At 55.9% G+C, this 21,679-nt stretch overlaps 1 protein-coding gene across 3 annotated transcripts in view; it reads left to right on the top strand.

Annotated features, from left to right (window-relative positions):
- Positions 1-8,429, top strand: part of CLPB (ClpB family mitochondrial disaggregase) — a 56,189-nt gene extending 47,760 nt beyond the window's left edge. For 2 of the 3 annotated variants that reach the window (XM_069971907.1, XM_069971906.1), the window contains 7 exons: positions 385-429; positions 518-679; positions 2,818-2,974; positions 4,579-4,649; positions 6,474-6,593; positions 7,686-7,790; positions 7,913-8,429. In XM_069971907.1, coding sequence (XP_069828008.1) covers positions 385-429; positions 518-679; positions 2,818-2,974; positions 4,579-4,649; positions 6,474-6,593; positions 7,686-7,790; positions 7,913-8,161 — 909 coding nt within the window. In that variant the 3' untranslated portion in view covers positions 8,162-8,429. The remainder of the gene's footprint in view (positions 1-384; positions 430-517; positions 680-2,817; positions 2,975-4,578; positions 4,650-6,473; positions 6,594-7,685; positions 7,791-7,912) is intronic. The other variant, XM_069971908.1, reaches the window with a different exon arrangement.
- The last annotated feature ends 13,250 nt before the right edge of the window (positions 8,430-21,679 follow it).

Here is a 21,679-nt window from a genome sequence, read left to right as displayed (position 1 = left end):
CAGCACCCTGTACTCCACCATCCCATATTCTGCCATCCTATAATCCACCATCCTTTAATCCGCTATCCTTTAATCCAGCATCCTATATTCCGCCATCCTCTAATCCTGTAATCCAGCACCCTGTACTCCATCATACCATATTCTGCCATCCTATAATCCACCATCCTATAATCCACCATCCTATAATCTGCTATCCTGTAATCCAGCATCCTATAATCCGCCATCCTCTATTTCACCATCCTATAATCCAGAGGCTGGGGATCTGACATTTGTTGCAGTTGTTTGTGACGGTGTGATGTCATCAGATGATGTCACAGTGAGGATATATGTGATTTCCTCAGGGTTATGGGCATGGGGTGATGTATGTGTGTTCTGTCCCCGCAGGGCTTCATCCGTCTGGATATGTCTGAATTCCAGGAGAAGCATGAGGTAGGGCCTGCTGGGAGTAGTAGTGCATCATCACTCATATCAGACACTATAACCTGTAATCCATCCTCCGCCTCGTACATCTCCGCAGGTCGCCAAATTCATTGGGTCTCCCCCGGGATACGTTGGTCACGAGGAGGGTGGTCAGCTGACCAAGCGGCTGAAGGAGTGCCCCAATGCGGTGGTCCTGTTCGACGAGGTGGACAAGGCGCACCCGGACGTACTCACCATCATGCTGCAGCTGTTCGATGAGGTATGGGAAGATGGAGTGTAACCTGGTCTTCCCGCTCACTATGACGGAAACAAGGGGGGGGCAATCTGATTTCTAATAGCATACAGGCCTTCTATGTTTGTATCACTCCAGGTGACTCTGCCCCTGTGTGACCTTTGCCCTGAGATGAGTCACTCCTCCTCCTTCTCCTGCTTTATTAGGGTGCGTTCACACCTACCGCATCCGCAGCTTATTTTTCCGCGGAAATCCGCAGGTCTGGTAGTGCAGATTTCAACCTGCGAGAAATCCGCGTATGTGTGCGTTTTGCGGTTTTTCTGCAGCAAGTTTATCGCAACTGAAATGTCCGTTTAGAATGAGAGACATTTTAAACAGACATTTCAGTTGCGATAAACTTGCTGCGGAAAAAACGCAAAACACACACATACGCGGATTTCTCGCAGGTTGAAATCTGCACTACCAGACCTGCGGATTTCCGCGGAAAAATAAGCTGCGGATGCGGTAGGTGTGAACGCACCCATAAGCAGATTTTTCTAATGTTTTAACTGACTTTGAAATCATGTGACAGGTAATAGCCAATCAGTAGCTGAGCCTCAGTATCACTGACTGATCGCAGGGTCACATCTCACACATCTCATTGGGGCCAGTGTTTCGGAATGACATCATACTGACGTCAGGGAATTGTGTACAGTCTCCATCGTCTTGTGTACAGTCACCTTGGTCTGGTGTGTCGCGTATGGCATCAGTCAGACCCCCCTGGTCGTCTCGGTCTGGGGTAGAGCGTAGGGCACCGGTCAGACCCCCCCTAGTCACCTCGGTCTGTGGTGGAGCGTACGGCACATCAGCCCCCCCACCCCCCGGTCACCTCGGTCTGTGGTGGAGCGTACGGCACATCAGCCCCCCCACCCCCCGGTCACCTCAGTCTGGGGTGGAGCGTACGGCACATGTCAGCCCCTCCCCCCAGTCACCTCAGTCTGGGGTGGAGCGTAGGGCACCGGTCAGACCCCCCCAGTCACCTCGGTCTGTGGTGGAGCGTACGGCACATGTCAGCCCCTCCCCCCGGTCACCTCGGTCTGGGGTGGAGCATAGGGCACCTGTCAGCCCCCCCCCTCCCCGGTCACCTCAGTCTGGGGTAGAGCGTGTAGGGCACTGGTCAGACCCCCCGGTCACCTCGGTCAGGTGTGGAGCATACGGCACTGGTCAGACCCCCCGGTCACCTCGGTCAGGTGTGGAGCATACGGCACTGGTCAGACCCCCCGGTCACCTCGGTCAGGTGTGGAGCATACGGCACTGGTCAGACCCCCCCCGGTCACCTCGGTCAGGTGTGGAGCATACGGCACTGGTCAGACCCCCCGGTCACCTCTGTCAGGTGTGGAGCATACGGCACTGGTCAGAACCCCCGGTCACCTCGGTCAGGTGTGGAGCATACGGCACTGGTCAGACCCCCCGGTCACCTCGGTCAGGTGTGGAGCATACGGCACTGGTCAGACCCCCCCCGGTCACCTCGGTCAGGTGTGGAGCATACGGCACTGGTCAGACCCCCCCCCCGGTCACCTCGGTCAGGTGTGGAGCATACGGCACTGGTCAGACCCCCCCCCCGGTCACCTCGGTCAGGTGTGGAGCATACGGCACTGGTCAGACCCCCCGGTCACCTCGGTCAGGTGTGGAGCATACGGCACTGGTCAGACCCCCCGGTCACCTCGGTCAGGTGTGGAGCATACGGCACTGGTCAGACCCCCCGGTCACCTCTGTGGCCCAGGTTTGCAGCCGTCCCCGGATGTCATTACTCTAGCAGCAGTATATGAGTTTTGCGGATGTCTCCTCGGAGGACGCGCTCCCCCTCCCCCCCTCCTGTCCTCTCTGTCTTCCCATCTCCAGGATTAATATAGTAATCCTCATTGCATAGATCATAACCGCAGCCGCCAAATGTAAAATCAATTCCAGGAGCGGCAGAGCAATAACCAGCATGTTAATCTTCAGCACCCGGCATCACTTCCATCCGTCACCGAGTGCATAACACCACCGCCATCGCTACCGCCACCTACCCTGATGATCATAGTAATACTTGGAGGTATATATGTGGGTAATGTTAGGGGTCTACTGCTCCCCCCAGCAGGGGTAGTGTAAGGGGTGCCCATCAGTGACGCCTTATTTCTTTCTAGGGAAGACTGACAGACGGGAAAGGGAAGACCATTGAGTGTAAAGACGCCATATTTATCATGACCTGCAATGCGGGAAGCGATGAGATAGCGCAGTATGCCCTGCAGCTGCGACAGGAAGCGCAGGAGATGAACAAGAGCAGACTGGCCGACAACCTGGGTGAGTGACTGGGACACTGGGTCCCATTAACCTGGGTGAGTGACGGGGACATGGGCTGACAACCTGGGTGAGTGACGGAGCCTTATAGGGGTCGACATCCTGGGTGAGTGATGGGGACACGGGGCTTGACAACCTCGGTGAGTGATGGGGACATGGGACCTGACAACCTGGGTGAGTGACTGGGTCACTGGCCCTTATAGGGGCCGACAACCTGGGTGAGTGACTGGTACGGGTCCTATAGGGGCCGACAACCTGGGTGAGTGACGGGTACGGGTCCTATAGGGGCCGACAACCTGGGTGAGTGACAGGGACACAGGGCCTTATAGGGGCCGACAACCTGGGTGAGTGACAGGGACACAGGGCCTTATAGGGGCCGACAACCTGGGTGAGTGTCGGGGACACAGGGCCTTATAGGGGCCGACAACCTGGGTGAGTGACAGGGACACAGGGCCTTATAGGGGCCGACAACCTGGGTGAGTGACAGGGACACTGGGTCCCAACAACCTGGGTGAGTGACGGGGACATGGGCTGACAACCTGGGTGAGTGACGGAGCCTTATAGGGGTTGACATCCTGGGTGAGTGATGGGGACACGGGGCTTGACAACCTCGGTGAGTGATGGGGACATGGGACCTGACAACCTGGGTGAGTGACTGGGTCACTGGCCCTTATAGGGGCCGACAACCTGGGTGAGTGACTGGTAGGGGTCCTATAGGGGGCGACAACCTGGGTGAGTGATGGGTGCGGGTCCTATAGGGGCCGACAACCTGGGTGAGTGACAGGGACACAGGGCCTTATAGGGGCAACAACCTGGGTGAGTGACAGGGACACAGGGCCTTATAGGGGCCGACAACCTGGGTGAGTGTCGGGGACACAGGGCCTTATAGGGGCCGACAACCTGGGTGAGTGACAGGGACACAGGGCCTTATAGGGGCCGACAACCTGGGTGAGTGACAGGGACACAGGGCCTTATAGGGGCCGACAACCTGGGTGAGTGACAGGGACACAGGGCCTTATAGGGGCCGACAACCTGGGTGAGTGACAGGGACACAGGGCCTTATAGGAGCCGACAACCTGGGTGAGTGTCGGGGACACAGGGCCTTATAGGGGCCGACAACCTGGGTGAGTGACAGGGACACAGGGCCTTATAGGGGCCGACAACCTGGGTGAGTGTCGGGGACACAGGGCCTTATAGGGGCCGACAACCTGGGTGAGTGACAGGGACACAGGGCCTTATAGGGGCCGACAACCTGGGTGAGTGACAGGGACACAGGGCCTTATAGGAGAAAACCACGGCATTCGAGTGCCGTGGTTTTCTCCTATACATGATTTATGGGTGAAGAACCCAGTTACCACTGAGCACCGGCTTCCACATTCTAAGGCAGAGGTGTGCAGCACTGACCCTATCTAACAGGGCCTTATAGGGGCCGACAACCTGGGTGAGTGACAGGGACACAGGCCGACAACCTGGGTGAGTGAGGGGGATGGGGTTCTTGTAGGGGCCAACAACCTGGGTAAGTGAGTGGGATGGGGTTCTTATAGGAAGGCCTGGCTGCACATGTCAGTTCTGCTACACTGTATCATCAGCTGACACTTCCTTTACAGACGACATCCACACCGAGAAGATCACCATCTCCAAGCAATTCAAGGAGAACGTCATCCGGCCCATCCTGAAGGTGTGTGATCATATATATAGTGAGCGCAGCTCTGGAGTAGCTGGAGCCCCCTCGTACACTGATAACCGCATCTGGTTTGGACGTTTCCCAGCGCTGCGGACGTTCCTCACCGATGTCTGGTCGCCCGGAGCAGTAACTGTACCTGGAATTAATTCTGGTTTTGTCTCTGCTCCTAATGGCAGCACAATTGATGGACTCGGCACTAGATTGGTTATTGTAGCTCAGAGGTTTCATTAGGGAAGGTTGTGCTGCCGCTGCCAGGACCTGAGGGTGCGGCTCATAACCGGCATTAACCCTATGGATGCTGCCCACTCATCTCCTGAAATACTCTGTGCTGCCAGGACCTGAGGGTGCGGCTCATAGCTGGCATTAACCCTATGGATGCTGCCCACTCCTCTCCTGAAATACTCCGTGCTACCGCTGCGGCTCATGGACAGCATTAACCCTATGGATGCTGCCCACTAATCTCCTGAAATACTCTGTGCTGCTGCTGCCAGGACCTAAGGGTGCGACTCATAGGCGGCACTAACCCTATGGATGCTGCACGTGCCTCTCCTTAAATACTCTGTGCTGCCAGGACCTGAGGATGCGGCTCATAACGGCATTAACCCTGTGGATGCTGCACACACCTCTCCTGACATCCTCTGTGCTGCTGGCGGGCCCTGGTCATCCCACCTTGGGGCTCTCATTGTTTGATCTTCCGGGTGCATGTGCGGTCACTGGGGGGCGCTCCCCTGCGGCAGCCCCCCGCCCCCTGTCACAGCTGCAGTATGGTGCAGGCTCTGATGATGAGGATATCCAGAGCAGCAGGATAATTCAGTTTCCCTGTATCTGCTGCTGCTGCTGATGTCATTACCCCGGGGTGGGGGCCCGGACTCCTGGAGGCTCAGACTGAGGCGGCCACCCTGATGGAATTAGAGGATGATGAAGGAGAAGCCAACCTGACTGGTGACACACATGCCCCGGCCTCGCTGGTATCGCCCAGCATTATACATGTGTCTGCAGGAGCGGCTGATAACAGGGAGCGATAGCATGGATTCACCTTACTCAGCCCCGACCACTGTGACTGTAGGATTAGTGGCTACAACTCTGTACCCTGTATAGCACATACCTACACCAGAGCGCAGTACACCTCTTCAATGACTACTGGTCCCATAACAGGAATCATGTCTTATCCTCCAGAGCTGCACTCACTATTCTGCTGTTACATCATATCTCATCCTCCAGAGCTGCACTCATAATTTTGCTGTTACATCCTGTCTTATCCTCCAGAGCTGCACTCACTATTTTGCTGTTACATCCTGTCTTATCCTCCAGAGCTGCACTCACTATTTTGCTGTTACATCCTGTCTTATCCTCCAGAGCTGCACTCACTATTCTGCTGTTACATCATGTCTCATCCCCCAGAGCTGCACTCACTATTCTGCTGTTACATCATGTCTCATCCTCCAGAGCTGCACTCACTATTCTGCAGTTACATCATGTCTCATCCTCCAGAGCTGCACTCACTATTCTTCTGTTACATCATGTCTCATCCTCCAGAGCTGCACTCACTATTCTTCTGTTACATCATGTCTCATCCCCCAGAGCTGCACTCACTATTCTGCTGTTACATCATGTCTCATCCTCCAGAGCTGCACTCACTATTCTGCTGTTACATCATCTCTCAACCCCAGAGCTGCACTCACTATTCTGCTGTTACATCATGTCTTATCCTCCAGAGCTGCACTCACTATTCTTCTGTTACATCATGTCTCATCCTCCAGAGCTGCACTCACTATTCTGCTGCTACATTATGTCCTATGTTTCCCTGTTTCTTTGCAGGCACACTTCCGCAGAGATGAGTTCCTGGGAAGGATTAATGAGATTGTGTACTTCTTGCCCTTCTGCCGCTCGGAGTTGTCTCAGTTGGTGCAGAAGGAGCTCAGCACATGGGCCAAGAAGGTAAAACCTCTCAAATAACCCAAAATGACTCCACCACAGCTGCATTGTCTGTTGGAGTCTGATGAGAGGTCTCTGTGTCCGTCCTCCATGCTTTACACTGCAGCCAGCCGTCCTCCATGCTTTACACTGCAGGCAGCCGTCCTCCATGCTTTACACTGCAGCTCTGCGTTCAGATTGGCTCTTGTGCATTAGCAGCAGCCCTGCAGGAAGTCACCACAGCGAGGTCAGATTATTATATACTACAAGTAACTACATCACCAGGGGTGTATATGTTATAAGGGACATGGAGGAGGTGCGGATAAAGAGACGCACAATGTTTGGGTAGATGTATTATTATATTATTACACATTTCCCATTTCTCCTATATTCTCTGTTGGCAGAGGTGAAGTTCCCCTTTAAGTGAGATTCAGGAGCGAGGTTGGGGGGTCCAGACATTGGCAGGGGCCCCCGGGGAGAATCTTATGGTGACCCGGCGTTGTCCCTGGAGACCAGGCGGTGAGCAGAGAATAGAGCGTTGTAGATCCAGAACAGAGCCGCCATTCAGAGACAGAGCACGGCGCTAGGCTCCTCCCCCCGGTTATTATACAACGCCACTCCTGGATATATATATATCACTTTGAGGGGGGGCAGCAGACGTGGAGAGTCGTCAGTGAGTGACACCGGTGTCAAGCTCATCCTGCACTGACTGTACACAACATGGCGGACAGCTATCCCACTGTCTTTGTAGTAAGACTTCCTCAGTCACCCATAGTAACCAATCACAGCTCAGCTTTTATTTTACCAGGGCGATGTAAGAAGTGAAAGCCGAGCTCTGATTGGTTGCTATAGACAATGAAAATTGAGCTGGGATTGGTTGCTGTAGGCAACCAGGAGGTTTTCGCAATAGACAAGACTAAAGCGGAGCTGTGATTGGTTGCTACGGGCAACAGAGCATTGTACTATAGGACAGGGCCATAAATCTCCCGCAGGTTGTGAGCTGTGGTGGGCAGTATGATGGTCAGGGGCAGCAGGGAACAGCTCAGCCAGTGCCGCCATCTTGTCATCTCCTGGTACTCTCCACAGTCTCTGGTCACTTTTCGTGTTTCTCCTCAGGCCAAGCAGCGACATGACATCACGCTGATCTGGGACCGGGAGGTGATGGACGTCCTGGCTGACGGATACAACGTGCACTATGGGGCCCGCTCCATCAAACATGAGGTACTGCACGGCCATGCTACAGTAAGGCTGGGTGACAACCCCCGCTGAGCAGCCATAAGGGGGCGGAGCATATTACCGTATTTCCTCTTCTTCCATCTCCATCTTGTTTCTCACTACTGCAGGTGGACAGGCGGGTGGTGAACCAGTTGGCGGCTGCCTATGAACAGGACCTGCTGCCACGTGGCTGCACGCTGCGGATCACAGTGGACGACTCCGACAAACACCTGCTAAGAGGTAACAGGGCGGACGAGGACGGGGAGGGGCAGAGGAGGACGCCCCGACTGCGCCTGGAGATTGTGGAGCCCGGCAGCAAGAGCCGCAGGCTGGACATCACCGAGCCGCTGCCCGCGGAGGACGCATGGCTGTCCTGAGGCTGCTCACATGGTGGACTCTATCACTGCCGTAAAGGGAGCAGAGTGACCCATAACTGAGCCGCCACACACTGAAGGGGGCGCTGTGCTCAGATGTACGCACAAGGACGCTGATTATTTATACAGAGACGTACAGCAGCCTGTCTCCATAATCACCTCAAAGGAAGTGGTACTGAGCGGTACAGGATGCTGAACTATGGAAGTGCTACTGGGCAATCACCAAACATGCTGGTATTAAAAGCTCCCAGTATAAGGGACAAGAGAAGTGGTACTGTGTACTGTCCTTATATACCGCATAACACCAAGCATACAGGACAGAAGTGGTACTGTGTACTGTCCTTATATACCGCATAACACCAAGCATACAGGACAGAAGTGGTACTGTGTACTGTCCTTATATACCGCATAACACCAAGCATACAGGACAGAAGTGGTACTGTGTACTGTCCTTATATACCGCATAACACCAAGCATACAGGACAGAAGTGGTACTGTGCACTGTCATTATATACCGCATAACACCCAGCATACAGGACAGGAGAAGTGGTACTGTGTACTGTCCTTATATACAGCATAGGAGAAGTGGTACTGTCCTTATATACAGCATGGGAGAAGTGGTACTGTGCACTGTCCTTATATACAGCATAACACCCAGCACACAGGACAGGAGAAGTGGTACTGTGCATTGTAGATAGATAGATTTTATATATATATATATATATATATATATACACACACACACTGAGGATTACACCCAGCATACAGGACAGGAGAAGTGGTACTGTGCACTGTCCTTATATACAGCATAGGAGAAGTGGTACTGTGCACTGTCCTTATATACAGCATAACACCCAGCACACAGGACAGGAGAAGTGGTACTGTGCACTGTCCTTATATACCGCATCACACCAAGCATACAGGACAGAAGTGGTACTGTGTACTGTCCTTATATACCGCATAACACCAAGCATACAGGACAGAAGTGGTACTGTGCACTGTCATTATATACCGCATAACACCCAGCATACAGGACAGAAGTGGTACTGTGTACTGTCCTTATATACCGCATAACACCCAGCATACAGGACAGAAGTGGTACTGTGTACTGTCCTTATATACCGCATAACACCCAGCATACAGGACAGAAGTGGTACTGTGTACTGTCCTTATATACCGCATAACACCCAGCATACAGGACAGAAGTGGTACTGTGCACTGTCCTTATATACCGCATCACACCAAGCATACAGGACAGAAGTGGTACTGTGTACTGTCCTTATATACCGCATAACACCAAGCATACAGGACAGAAGTGGTACTGTGTACTGTCCTTATATACCGCATAACACCAAGCATACAGGACAGAAGTGGTACTGTGTACTGTCCTTATATACCGCATAACACCAAGCATACAGGACAGGAGAAGTGGTACTGTGCACTGTCCTTATATACCGCATAACACCCAGCATACAGGACAGGAGAAGTGGTACTGTGTACTGTCCTTATATACAGCATGGGAGAAGTGGTACTGTCCTTATATACAGCATGGGAGAAGTGGTACTGTGCACTGTCCTTATATACAGCATAACACCCAGCACACAGGACAGGAGAAGTGGTACTGTGTACTGTCCTTATATACCGCATAACACCAAGCATACAGGACAGGAGAAGTGGTACTGTGCACTGTAGATATATATATATATACACACTGAGGATTACACCCAGCATACAGGACAGGAGTTGTACTGTGCGGAGTTCTGCCCCCTCTCATGTCATCCTGTGTCTGTGCTCTCAGCGGTTCTCTCTGGTCCCAGCTGAGCAATGAGAGGAAATCACATTACCATGGTAATGTCCCTCTGCCTTGTCATGACTTCGTGCTGCTCGGAGGCCTCGGCTGAGAAGCTGACAATCTATCTGCAGCCAGTGGCATAATCGTGTATTGGGGGGGGGGGGGGGGTTGTCATAGGACACCCTACAAATGTTTAATTCTGGGCTCAGCAGCAGACCGTATCATACATGATTGGATTGGATCCACATCAGTATCACATATGATTGGTTTGGTTACAGTGGCTCAGAAGACAGTATCACACATGATGGGATTAGATACACAGACAGTATCATAGAATAGAGATGCTGAGCAGACAATCAGTTTAGATACAGCTGGCGGTAAACACATGAGGCAGTGGCAGCTGCAGAGTGTTTGTGTGTGTGTGTGTATGTATGTGTATATGTATATATATATATTTACAGAAGGTCTGGGACTGTTTGATTGGTTTATAATTGTGTTGCCGGGAGGAGGCGCCTGTAGGGTTGGAGGCTCCTGGTGACAGATCAGATATATGTGTCAGCCCGGCCGCCCCACAAACAATAAGCGCGGCCGGAGGGGAGAGGCCTCAGTCTGTGACGAGAGCAATTCAATTACCGGCGGCCCCCGGCCCCGTGCGGGGGGATAATCCGATTACAGCGGCAGAGAGTAAACCCGAGCAGCTCTGCGGAGAAGACAATGACAGAGGAGCCGCATCACACACACAGCCCGGCTACACCAGCACCGCTGCCCCACACACTGATCATACACAGCCCGGCTACACCAGCACCGCTGCCTCACATACTGATCATACACAGCCCGGCTACACCAGCACCGCTGCCTCACATACTGACTGATCACACACCGCCCGGCTACACCAGCACCGCTGCCCCACATACTGATCATACACAGCCCGGCTACACCAGCACTGCTGCCCCACATACTGACTGATCACACACAGCCCGGCTACACCAGCACCGCTGCCCCACACACTGATCATACACAGCCCGGCTACACCAGCACCGCTGCCTCACATACTGACTGATCATACACAGCCCGGCTACACCAGCACTGCTGCCCCACACACTGATCATACACAGCCCGGCTACACTAGCACCGCTGCCCCACATACTGACTGATCATACACAGCCCGGCTACACCAGCACCGCTGCCCCACATACTGACTGATCATACACAGCCCGGCTACACCAGCACCGCTGCCCCACACACTGACTGATCATACACAGCCCGGCTACACCAGCACCGCTGCCCCACATACTGATCATACACAGCCCGGCTACACCAGCACTGCTGCCCCACACACTGATCATACACAGCCCGGCTACACTAGCACCGCTGCCCCACATACTGACTGATCATACACAGCCCGGCTACACCAGCACCGCTGCCCCACATACTGACTGATCATACACAGCTCGGCTACACCAGCACCGCTGCCCCACATACTGATCATACACAGCCCGGCTACACCAGCACCGCTGCCCCACACACTGATCATACACAGCCCGGCTACACTAGCACCGCTGCCCCACATACTGACTGATCATACACAGCTCGGCTACACCAGCACCGCTGCCCCACACACTGACTGATCATACACAGCCCGGCTACACCAGCACCGCTGCCCCACATACTGACTGATCATACACAGCCCGGCTACACCAGCACCGCTGCCCCACACACTGACTGATCATACACAGCCCGGCTACACCAGCACCGCTGCCCCACACACTGACTGATCATACACAGCCCGGCTACACCAGCACCGCTGCCCCACACACTGACTGATCATACACAGCTCGGCTACACCAGCACCGCTGCCCCACATACTGACTGATCATACACAGCCCGGCTACACCAGCACCGCTGCCTCACATACTGACTGATCATACACAGCCCGGCTACACCAGCACTGCTGCCCCACACACTGACTGATCATACACAGCCCGGCTACACCAGCACTGCTGCCCCACATACTGATCATACACAGCCCGGCTACACCAGCACTGCTGCCCCACATACTGATCATACACAGCCCGGCTACACCAGCACCGCTGCCTCACACACTGATCATACACAGCCCGGCTACACCAGCACCGCTGCCCCACATACTGATCATACACAGCCCGGCTACACCAGCACCGCTGCCCCACATACTGATCATACACAGCCCGGCTACACCAGCACCGCTGCCCCACACACTGATCATACACAGCCCGGCTACACCAGCACCGCTGCCCCACATACTGACTGATCATACACAGCCCGGCTACACCAGCACCGCTGCCCCACATACTGACTGATCATACACAGCTCGGCTACACCAGCACCGCTGCCTCACATACTGACTGATCATACACAGCCCGGCTACACCAGCACTGCTGCCTCACACACTGATCATACACAGCCCGGCTACACCAGCACTGCTGCCCCACACACTGACTGATCATACACAGCCCGGCTACACCAGCACCGCTGCCTCACATACTGACTGATCATACACAGCCCGGCTACACCAGCACCGCTGCCCCACATACTGATCATACACAGCCCGGCTACACCAGCACCGCTGCCTCACATACTGACTGATCATACACAGCCCGGCTACACCAGCACCGCTGCCCCACATACTGATCACACACAGCCCGGCTACACCAGCACCGCTGCCCCACATACTGATCATACACCGCCCGGCTACACCAGCACCGCTGCCCCACATACTGATCATACACAGCCCGGCTACACCAGCACCGCTGCCCCACACACTGATCATACACAGCCCGGCTACACCAGCACTGCTGCCCCACATACTGATCATACACAGCCCGGCTACACCAGCACCGCTGCCCCACACACTGATCATACACAGCCCGGCTACACCAGCACTGCTGCCCCACATACTGACTGATCATACACAGCCAGGCTACACCAGCACCGCTGCCCCACACACTGATCATACACAGCCCGGCTACACCAGCACTGCTGCCCCACACACTGATCATACACAGCCCGGCTACACCAGCACTGCTGCCCCACATACTGACTGATCATACACAGCCCGGCTACACCAGCACCGCTGCCTCACATACTGACTGATCATACACAGCCCGGCTACACCAGCACTGCTGCCTCACATACTGATCAAACACAGCCCGGCTACACCAGCACCGCTGCCCCACATACTGATCATACACAGCCCGGCTACACCAGCACTGCTGCCCCACATACTGATCATACACAGCCCGGCTACACCAGCACCGCTGCCCCACACACTGATCATACACAGCCCGGCTACACCAGCACTGCTGCCTCACATACTGACTGATCATACACAGCCCGGCTACACCAGCACTGCTGCCCCACATACTGACTGATCATACACAGCCAGGCTACACCAGCACCGCTGCCCCACACACTGATCATACACAGCCCGGCTACACCAGCACCGCTGCCTCACATACTGATCACACACAGCCCGGCTACACCAGCACTGCTGCCTCACATACTGACTGATCACACACAGCCCGGCTACACCAGCACCGCTGCCCCACATACTGATCATACACAGCCCGGCTACACCAGCACTGCTGCCCCACATACTGATCATACACAGCCCGGCTACACCAGCACCGCTGCCCCACACACTGACTGATCATACACAGTCCGGCTACACCAGCACCGCTGCCCCACATACTGACTGATCATACACAGCCCGGCTACACCAGCACTGCTGCCCCACATACTGATCATACACAGCCCGGCTACACCAGCACCGCTGCCCCACACACTGATCATACACAGCCCGGCTACACCAGCACCGCTGCCCCACATACTGATCACACACAGCCCGGCTACACCAGCACCGCTGCCCCACATACTGATCACACACAGCCCGGCTACACCAGCACCGCTGCCCCACATACTGATAACATACAGCCAGGGGCTGGCTGGCAAATTTAAGCCTGGGGGGCAAGCACACAGCACTGGCCCATGAGTAGCCGGTTAGCGGCCCCTCCTTCCAGGACAACTCTGGCCCTTACCTACTATTACCCTTCCCAAATCAGTGTGGGGAAATTAGATGCCACAGAATTATAGTATTGGGGCCAGTGCTCCCAGCCATGAACAGCCATTGTGATTGGCTGTGAAGACCAGCCCCAATACTCCAATCAAGACTTGTGAGTTCCACCGGGCACCTTCAACCCTGCATCAGAGGTATTCTGGGTCATGGAATCACACCAAGACGGCCACGGCTCACCTCCGGACGAGATGTCTCAAGCACCCGAGTACCTCTTTAAACTTAGAGCCCACTCACATGCTTTGTAGTATGTAATGAGAGCTGTCCCAAGATATATATCTATTGGATTAAAGGGAACCCAGCTCCAGCCAATCCCCACTCCATAGTGCCCCATATAGCTGCTAATCCCCCCCTCTATAGTGCCCCATATAGTAGCCAATCCCCACTCCATAGTGCCCCATATAGCTGCTAATCCCCCCCTCTATAGTACCCCATATAGTAGCCAATCCCCACTCCATAGTGCCCCATATAGCTGCCAATCCCCCCTCTATAGTACCCCATGTAGTAGCCAATTCCCTCCTCTATAGTGCCCCATATAGATGCCAATTCCCCCCTCTACAGTGCCCCATATAGTAGCCAATTCCCTCCTCCATAGTGCCCCATTTAGTAGCCAATTCCCTGCTCTATAGTACCGCATATAGTAGCCAATTCCCTCCTCAAGTGTCCCATATAGTAGCCAATTCCCTCCTCCATAGTGCCCCATTTAGTAGCCAATTCCCTGCTCTATAGTACCGCATATAGTAGCCAATTCCCTCCTCAAGTGTCCCATATAGTAGCCAATTCCCTGCTCTATAGTACCGCATATAGTAGCCAATTCCCTCCTCAAGTGTCCCATATAGTAGCCAATTCCCTGCTCTATAGTACCGCATATAGTAGCCAATTCCCTCCTCAAGTGTCCCATATAGTAGCCAATTCCCTGCTCTATAGTACCGCATATAGTAGCCAATTCCCTCCTCAAGTGTCCCATATAGTAGCCAATTCCCTCCTCCATAGTGCCCCATATAGTAGCCAATTCTCTGCTCTATAGTGCCCCATATAGTAGCCAATTCTCTGCTCTATTGTGCCCCATATAGTAGCCAATTCCCTCCTCTACAGTGTCCCATATAGTAGCCAATCCCCCCCATAGTGCCCCATATAGTAGCCAATTCCCTCCTCCATAGTGCCCCATATAGCTGCCAATCACTCCTTTATAGTGCCCCATATAGCTGCCAATCCCCCCTCTATAGTGTCCCATATAGTAGCCAATTCCCCCCCCCCAATATAGCAGCCAATTCCCCCCTCACCCCCCTATAGCAGCCAATTCCCCCCACCCCCATATAGCAGCCAATTCCCCCCCACCCCCATATAGCAGCCAATTCCCCCCACCCCCATATAGCAGCCAATTCCCCCCCACCCCCATATAGCAGACAATTCCCCCCCAATATAGCAGCCAATCCCCCCCCGATATAGCAGCCAATTCCCCCCCCCGATATAGCAGCCAATTCCCCCCCCCCTACCCCCATATAGCAGCCAATTCCCCCCCCCAATATAGCAGCCAATTCCCCCCCCCAATATAGCAGCCAATTCCCCCCACCCCTATATAGCAGCCAATTCCCCCCCCCCACCCCCACATAGCAGCCAATTCCCCCCCCACCCCCATATAGCAGCCAATTCCCCCCCCACCCCCATATAGCAGCCAATTCCCCCCCCGATATAGCAGCCAATTCCCCCCCCCCCCGATATAGCAGCCAATTCCCCCCCCCCCCCGATATAGCAGCCAATTCCCCCCCTCTACCCCCATATAGCAGCCGATTCCCCCCCCCCCGATATAGCAGCCATTCTTCCCCCCCCCCCCCCGATATAGCAGCCAATTCCCCCCCCCGCCCCCATATAGCAGCCAATTCCCCCCCCCCAATATAGCAGCCAATTCCCCCCACCCCCATATAGCAGCCAATTCCCTCCCCACCCCCACACATAGCAGCCAATTCCCCCCCTCCCACCCCCACATTGCAGCCAATTCCCCCCCACCCCCACATAGCAGCCAATTCCCCCCCACCCCCACATAGCAGCCAATTCCCCCCCAATATAGCAGCCAATTCCCCCCCCCCATATAGCAGCCAATTGCCCCTCCAATATAGCAGCCAATTCCCACCCCCTCCAATATAGCAGCCAATTCCCCCCCCCCACCCCCACACATAGCAGCCAATTCCCCCCCCCACCCCCACATAGCAGCCAATTCCCCCCCCCACCCCCACATTGCAGCCAATTCCCCCCCACCCCCACATAGAGGCCAATTCCCCCCCACCCCCACATAGCAGCCAATTCCCCCCCTATATAGCAGCCAATTCCCCCCCCCCATATAGCAGCCAATTGCCCCTCCAATATAGCAGCCAATTCCCACCCCCTCCAATATAGCAGCCAATTCCCCCCCCCCCACCCCCACACATAGCAGCCAATTCCCCCCCCCACCCCCACATAGCAGCCAATTCCCCCCCCACCCCCACATAGCAGCCAATTCCCCCCCCCACCCCCACATAGCAGCCAATTCCCCCCCACCCCCACACATAGCAGCCAATTCCCCCCCCACCCCCACATAGCAGCCAATTCCCCCCACCCCCACACATAGCAGCCAATTCCCCCCCACCCCCACACATAGCAGCCAATTCCCCCCCCCCCACCCCCACATAGCAGCCAATTCCTCCCCACCCCATATAGCAGCCAATTCCCCCCCCCCCCCACATAGCAGCCAATTTCCCCCCCCCCCCCACATAGCAGCCAATTCCCCCCCCACCCCCACATAGCAGCCAATTCCCCCACCCCCACATAGCAGCCAATTCCTCCCCACCCCATATAGCAGCCAAGTCCCCCCACTTGGCTCACCTGTCTCTGGCTCCTCTCCAGCGTGCCTTCTCCTCTCTCATCTTCCGGCGCAGGCATCAGGGTGCAGAGACGCTGCCTGTGTTGAGTGTCCCTGCAGATAGAGGCTGCAAGTCACATCTGGCGCAGGCAGCGTCTCTGCACCCTGATGCCTGCGCCGGAAGATGAGAGAGGAGCTGCTGGGGAGCGGGACAGGTGAGTTGCGGTCCTCCCCCACCTAAGGATTAGATGTCAGCGCGGCGGCTGCGCTGCTAACCGGAAGCTGAGGGCCGTCACTGGACTGAGGGAGCTGCCAAACACTCGGTCCGGCAGTGGCCCTTAACTTCCGGTTAGCAGCGCAGCCGCGGCGCTGCTAGTTTATCTAAGGCCGTTCTTTCCCAAGTATATTATAGGGCTGGCCCAGCCCTATAACGTTCTTGGGAAAGACCGGCCTGGGGGGCAAATGCCTCCTTGCCCCCCGGCCCAGCCTGCTCCTGCACACAGCCCGGCTACACCAGCACTGCTGCCTCACATACTGATCATACACAGCCCGGCTACACCAGCACCGCTGCCTCACATACTGACTGATCATACACAGCCCGGCTACACCAGCACCGCTGCCCCACATACTGATCATACACAGCCCGGCTACACCAGCACTGCTGCCCCACACACTGATCATACACAGCCCGGCTACACCAGCACCGCTGCCCCACACACTGATCATACACAGCCCGGCTACACCAGCACTGCTGCCCCACATACTGACTGATCATACACCGCCCGGCTACACCAGCACTGCTGCCCCACACACTGATCATACACAGCCCGGCTACACCAGCACTGCTGCCCCACATACTGACTGATCACACACCGCCCGGCTACACCAGCACCGCTGCCCCACATACTGATCATACACAGCCCGGCTACACCAGCACTGCTGCCTCACATACTGATCATACACAGCCCGGCTACACCAGCACCGCTGCCCCACACACTGATCATACACAGCCCGGCTACACCAGCACCGCTGTCCCACACACTGACTGATCATACACAGCCCGGCTACACCAGCACTGCTGCCCCACATACTGATCATACACAGCCCGGCTACACCAGCACCGCTGCCCCACATACTGATCATACACAGCCAGGCTACACCAGCACCGCTGCCCCACACACTGATCATACACAGCCCGGCTACACCAGCACTGCTGCCCCACATACTGACTGATCATACACAGCCCGGCTACACCAGCACCGCTGCCTCACATACTGACTGATCACACACCGCCCGGCTACACCAGCACCGCTGCCCCACATACTGATCACACACAGCCCGGCTACACTAGCACTGCTGCCCCACATACTGATCATACACAGCCCGGCTACACCAGCACCGCTGCCCCACATACTGACTGATCACACACCGCCCGGCTACACCAGCACCGCTGCCCCACATACTGATCATACACAGCCCGGCTACACCAGCACTGCTGCCTCACATACTGATCATACACAGCCCGGCTACACCAGCACCGCTGCCCCACACACTGATCATACACAGCCCGGCTACACCAGCACCGCTGTCCCACACACTGACTGATCATACACAGCCCGGCTACACCAGCACTGCTGCCCCACATACTGATCATACACAGCCCGGCTACACCAGCACCGCTGCCCCACATACTGATCATACACAGCCAGGCTACACCAGCACCGCTGCCCCACACACTGATCATACACAGCCCGGCTACACCAGCACTGCTGCCCCACATACTGACTGATCATACACAGCCCGGCTACACCAGCACCGCTGCCTCACATACTGACTGATCACACACCGCCCGGCTACACCAGCACCGCTGCCCCACATACTGATCACACACAGCCCGGCTACACTAGCACTGCTGCCCCACATACTGATCATACACAGCCCGGCTACACCAGCACTGCTGCCCCACATACTGATCACACACAGCCCGGCTACACCAGCACCGCTGCCCCACATACTGACTGATCATACACAGCCCGGCTACACCAGCACTGCTGCCCCACATACTGATCACACACAGCCCGGCTACACCAGCACCGCTGCCCCACATACTGATCACACACAGCCCGGCTACACCAGCACTGCTGCCCCACACACACACTGATCACACACAGCCCGGCTACACCAGCACTGCTGCCCCACACACACACTGATCATACACAGCCCGGCTACACCAGCACTGCTGCCCCACACACACACTGATCACACACAGCCCGGCTACACCAGCACTGCTGCCCCACACACACACTGATCATACACAGCCCGGCTACACTAGCACCGCTGCCCCACACACTGATCATACACAGCCCGGCTACACCAGCACCACTGCCCCACATACTGACTGATCATACACAGCCCGGCTACACCAGCACTGCTGCCCCACATACTGACTGATCGCACACAGCCCGGCTACACCAGCACTGCTGCCCCACACACTGATCATACACCGCCCGGCTACACCAGCACTGCTGCCCCACACACTGATCACACACAGCCCGGCTACACCAGCACCGCTGCCCCACATACTGATCATACACAGCCCGGCTACACCAGCACTGCTGCCTCACATACTGATCATACACAGCCCGGCTACACCAGCACTGCTGCCCCACATACTGACTGATCATACACAGCCCGGCTACACCAGCACTGCTGCCCCACATACTGATCACACACAGCCCGGCTACACCAGCACCGCTGCCCCACACACTGATCATACACAGCCCGGCTACACCAGCACCGCTGCCCCACACACTGATCATACACAGCCCGGCTATACCAGCACCGCTGCCCCACACACTGATCATACACAGCCCGGCTACACCAGCACTGCTGCCCCACATACTGACTGATCATACACAGCCCGGCTATACCAGCACCGCTGCCCCACACACTGATCATACACAGCCCGGCTACACCAGCACCGCTGCCCCACATACTGACTGATCATACACAGCCCGGCTACACCAGCACCGCTGCCCCACATACTGACTGATCATACACAGCCCGGCTACACCAGCACTGCTGCCCCACATACTGACTGATCATACACAGCCCGGCTACACCAGCACCGCTGCCCCACATACTGACTGATCATACACAGCCCGGCTACACCAGTACTGCTGCCTCACATACTGATCACACACAGCCCGGCTACACGAGCACCGCTGCCCCACACACTGACTGATCATACACAGCCCGGCTACACCAGCACCGCTGCCCTACATACTGACTAATCATACACAGCCCCGCTACACCAGCACTGCTGCCCCACATACTGACTGATCGTACACAGCCCGGCTACACCAGCACTGCTGCCCCACATACTGATCACACACCGCCCGGCTACACGAGCACCGCTGCCCCACACACTGACTGATCATACACAGCCCGGCTACACCAGCACCGCTGCCCCACATACTGATCATACACAGCCCGGCTACACCAGCACTGCTGCCCCACACACTGACTGATCATACACAGCCCGGCTACACCAGCACTGCTGCCCCACATACTGATCACACACCGCCCGGCTACACGAGCACCGCTGCCCCACACACTGACTGATCATACACAGCCCGGCTACACCAGCACTGCTGCCCCACACACACACTGATCATACACAGCCCGGCTACACCAGCACCGCTGCCCCACACACTGATCACACACAGCCCGGCTACACCAGCACTGCTGCCCCACACACTGACTGATCATACACAGCCCGGCTACACCAGCACTGCTGCCCCACATACTGACTGATCACACACAGCCCGGCTACACCAGCACTGCTGCCCCACACACTGATCATATACAGCCCGGCTACACCAGCACTGCTGCCTCACATACTGATCATACACAGCCCGGCTACACCAGCACTGCTGCCCCACATACTGATCACACACAGCCCGGCTACACCAGCACCGCTGCCCCACATACTGACTGATCATACACAGCCCGGCTACACCAGCACCGCTGCCCCACATACTGACTGATCATACACAGCCCGGCTACACCAGCACTGCTGCCTCACATACTGATCATACACAGCCCGGCTACACCAGCACTGCTGCCTCACATACTGATCATACACAGCCCGGCTACACCAGCACTGCTGCCTCACATACTGACTGATCACACACAGCCCGGCTACACCAGCACTGCTGCCCCACACACTGATCACACACAGCCCGGCTACACCAGCACCGCTGCCCCACATACTGACTGATCATACACAGCCCGGCTACACCAGCACCGCTGCCCCACACACTGATCATACACAGCCCGGCTACACCAGCACTGCTGCCTCACATACTGATCACACACAGCCCGGCTACACCAGCACTGCTGCCCCACATACTGACTGATCATACACAGCCCGGCTACACCAGCACCGCTGCCTCACATACTGACTGATCATACACAGCCCGGCTACACCAGCACTGCTGCCCCACATACTGACTGATCATACACAGCCCGGCTACACCAGCACCGCTGCCTCACATACTGACTGATCATACACTGCCCGGCTACACCAGCACTGCTGCCTCACATACTGACTGATCACACACAGCCCGGCTACACCAGCACCGCTGCCTCACATACTGATCATACACAGCCCGGCTACACCAGCACCGCTGCCCCACATACTGATCACACACAGCCCGGCTACACCAGCACTGCTGCCTCACATACTGATCACACACAGCCCGGCTACACCAGCACTGC

This window comes from Dendropsophus ebraccatus, chromosome 5 (assembly GCF_027789765.1).
Source record: "Dendropsophus ebraccatus isolate aDenEbr1 chromosome 5, aDenEbr1.pat, whole genome shotgun sequence".
Classification (NCBI taxonomy): domain Eukaryota; kingdom Metazoa; phylum Chordata; class Amphibia; order Anura; family Hylidae; genus Dendropsophus; species Dendropsophus ebraccatus.
This window is presented reverse-complemented; position numbering and strand designations above follow the sequence as displayed.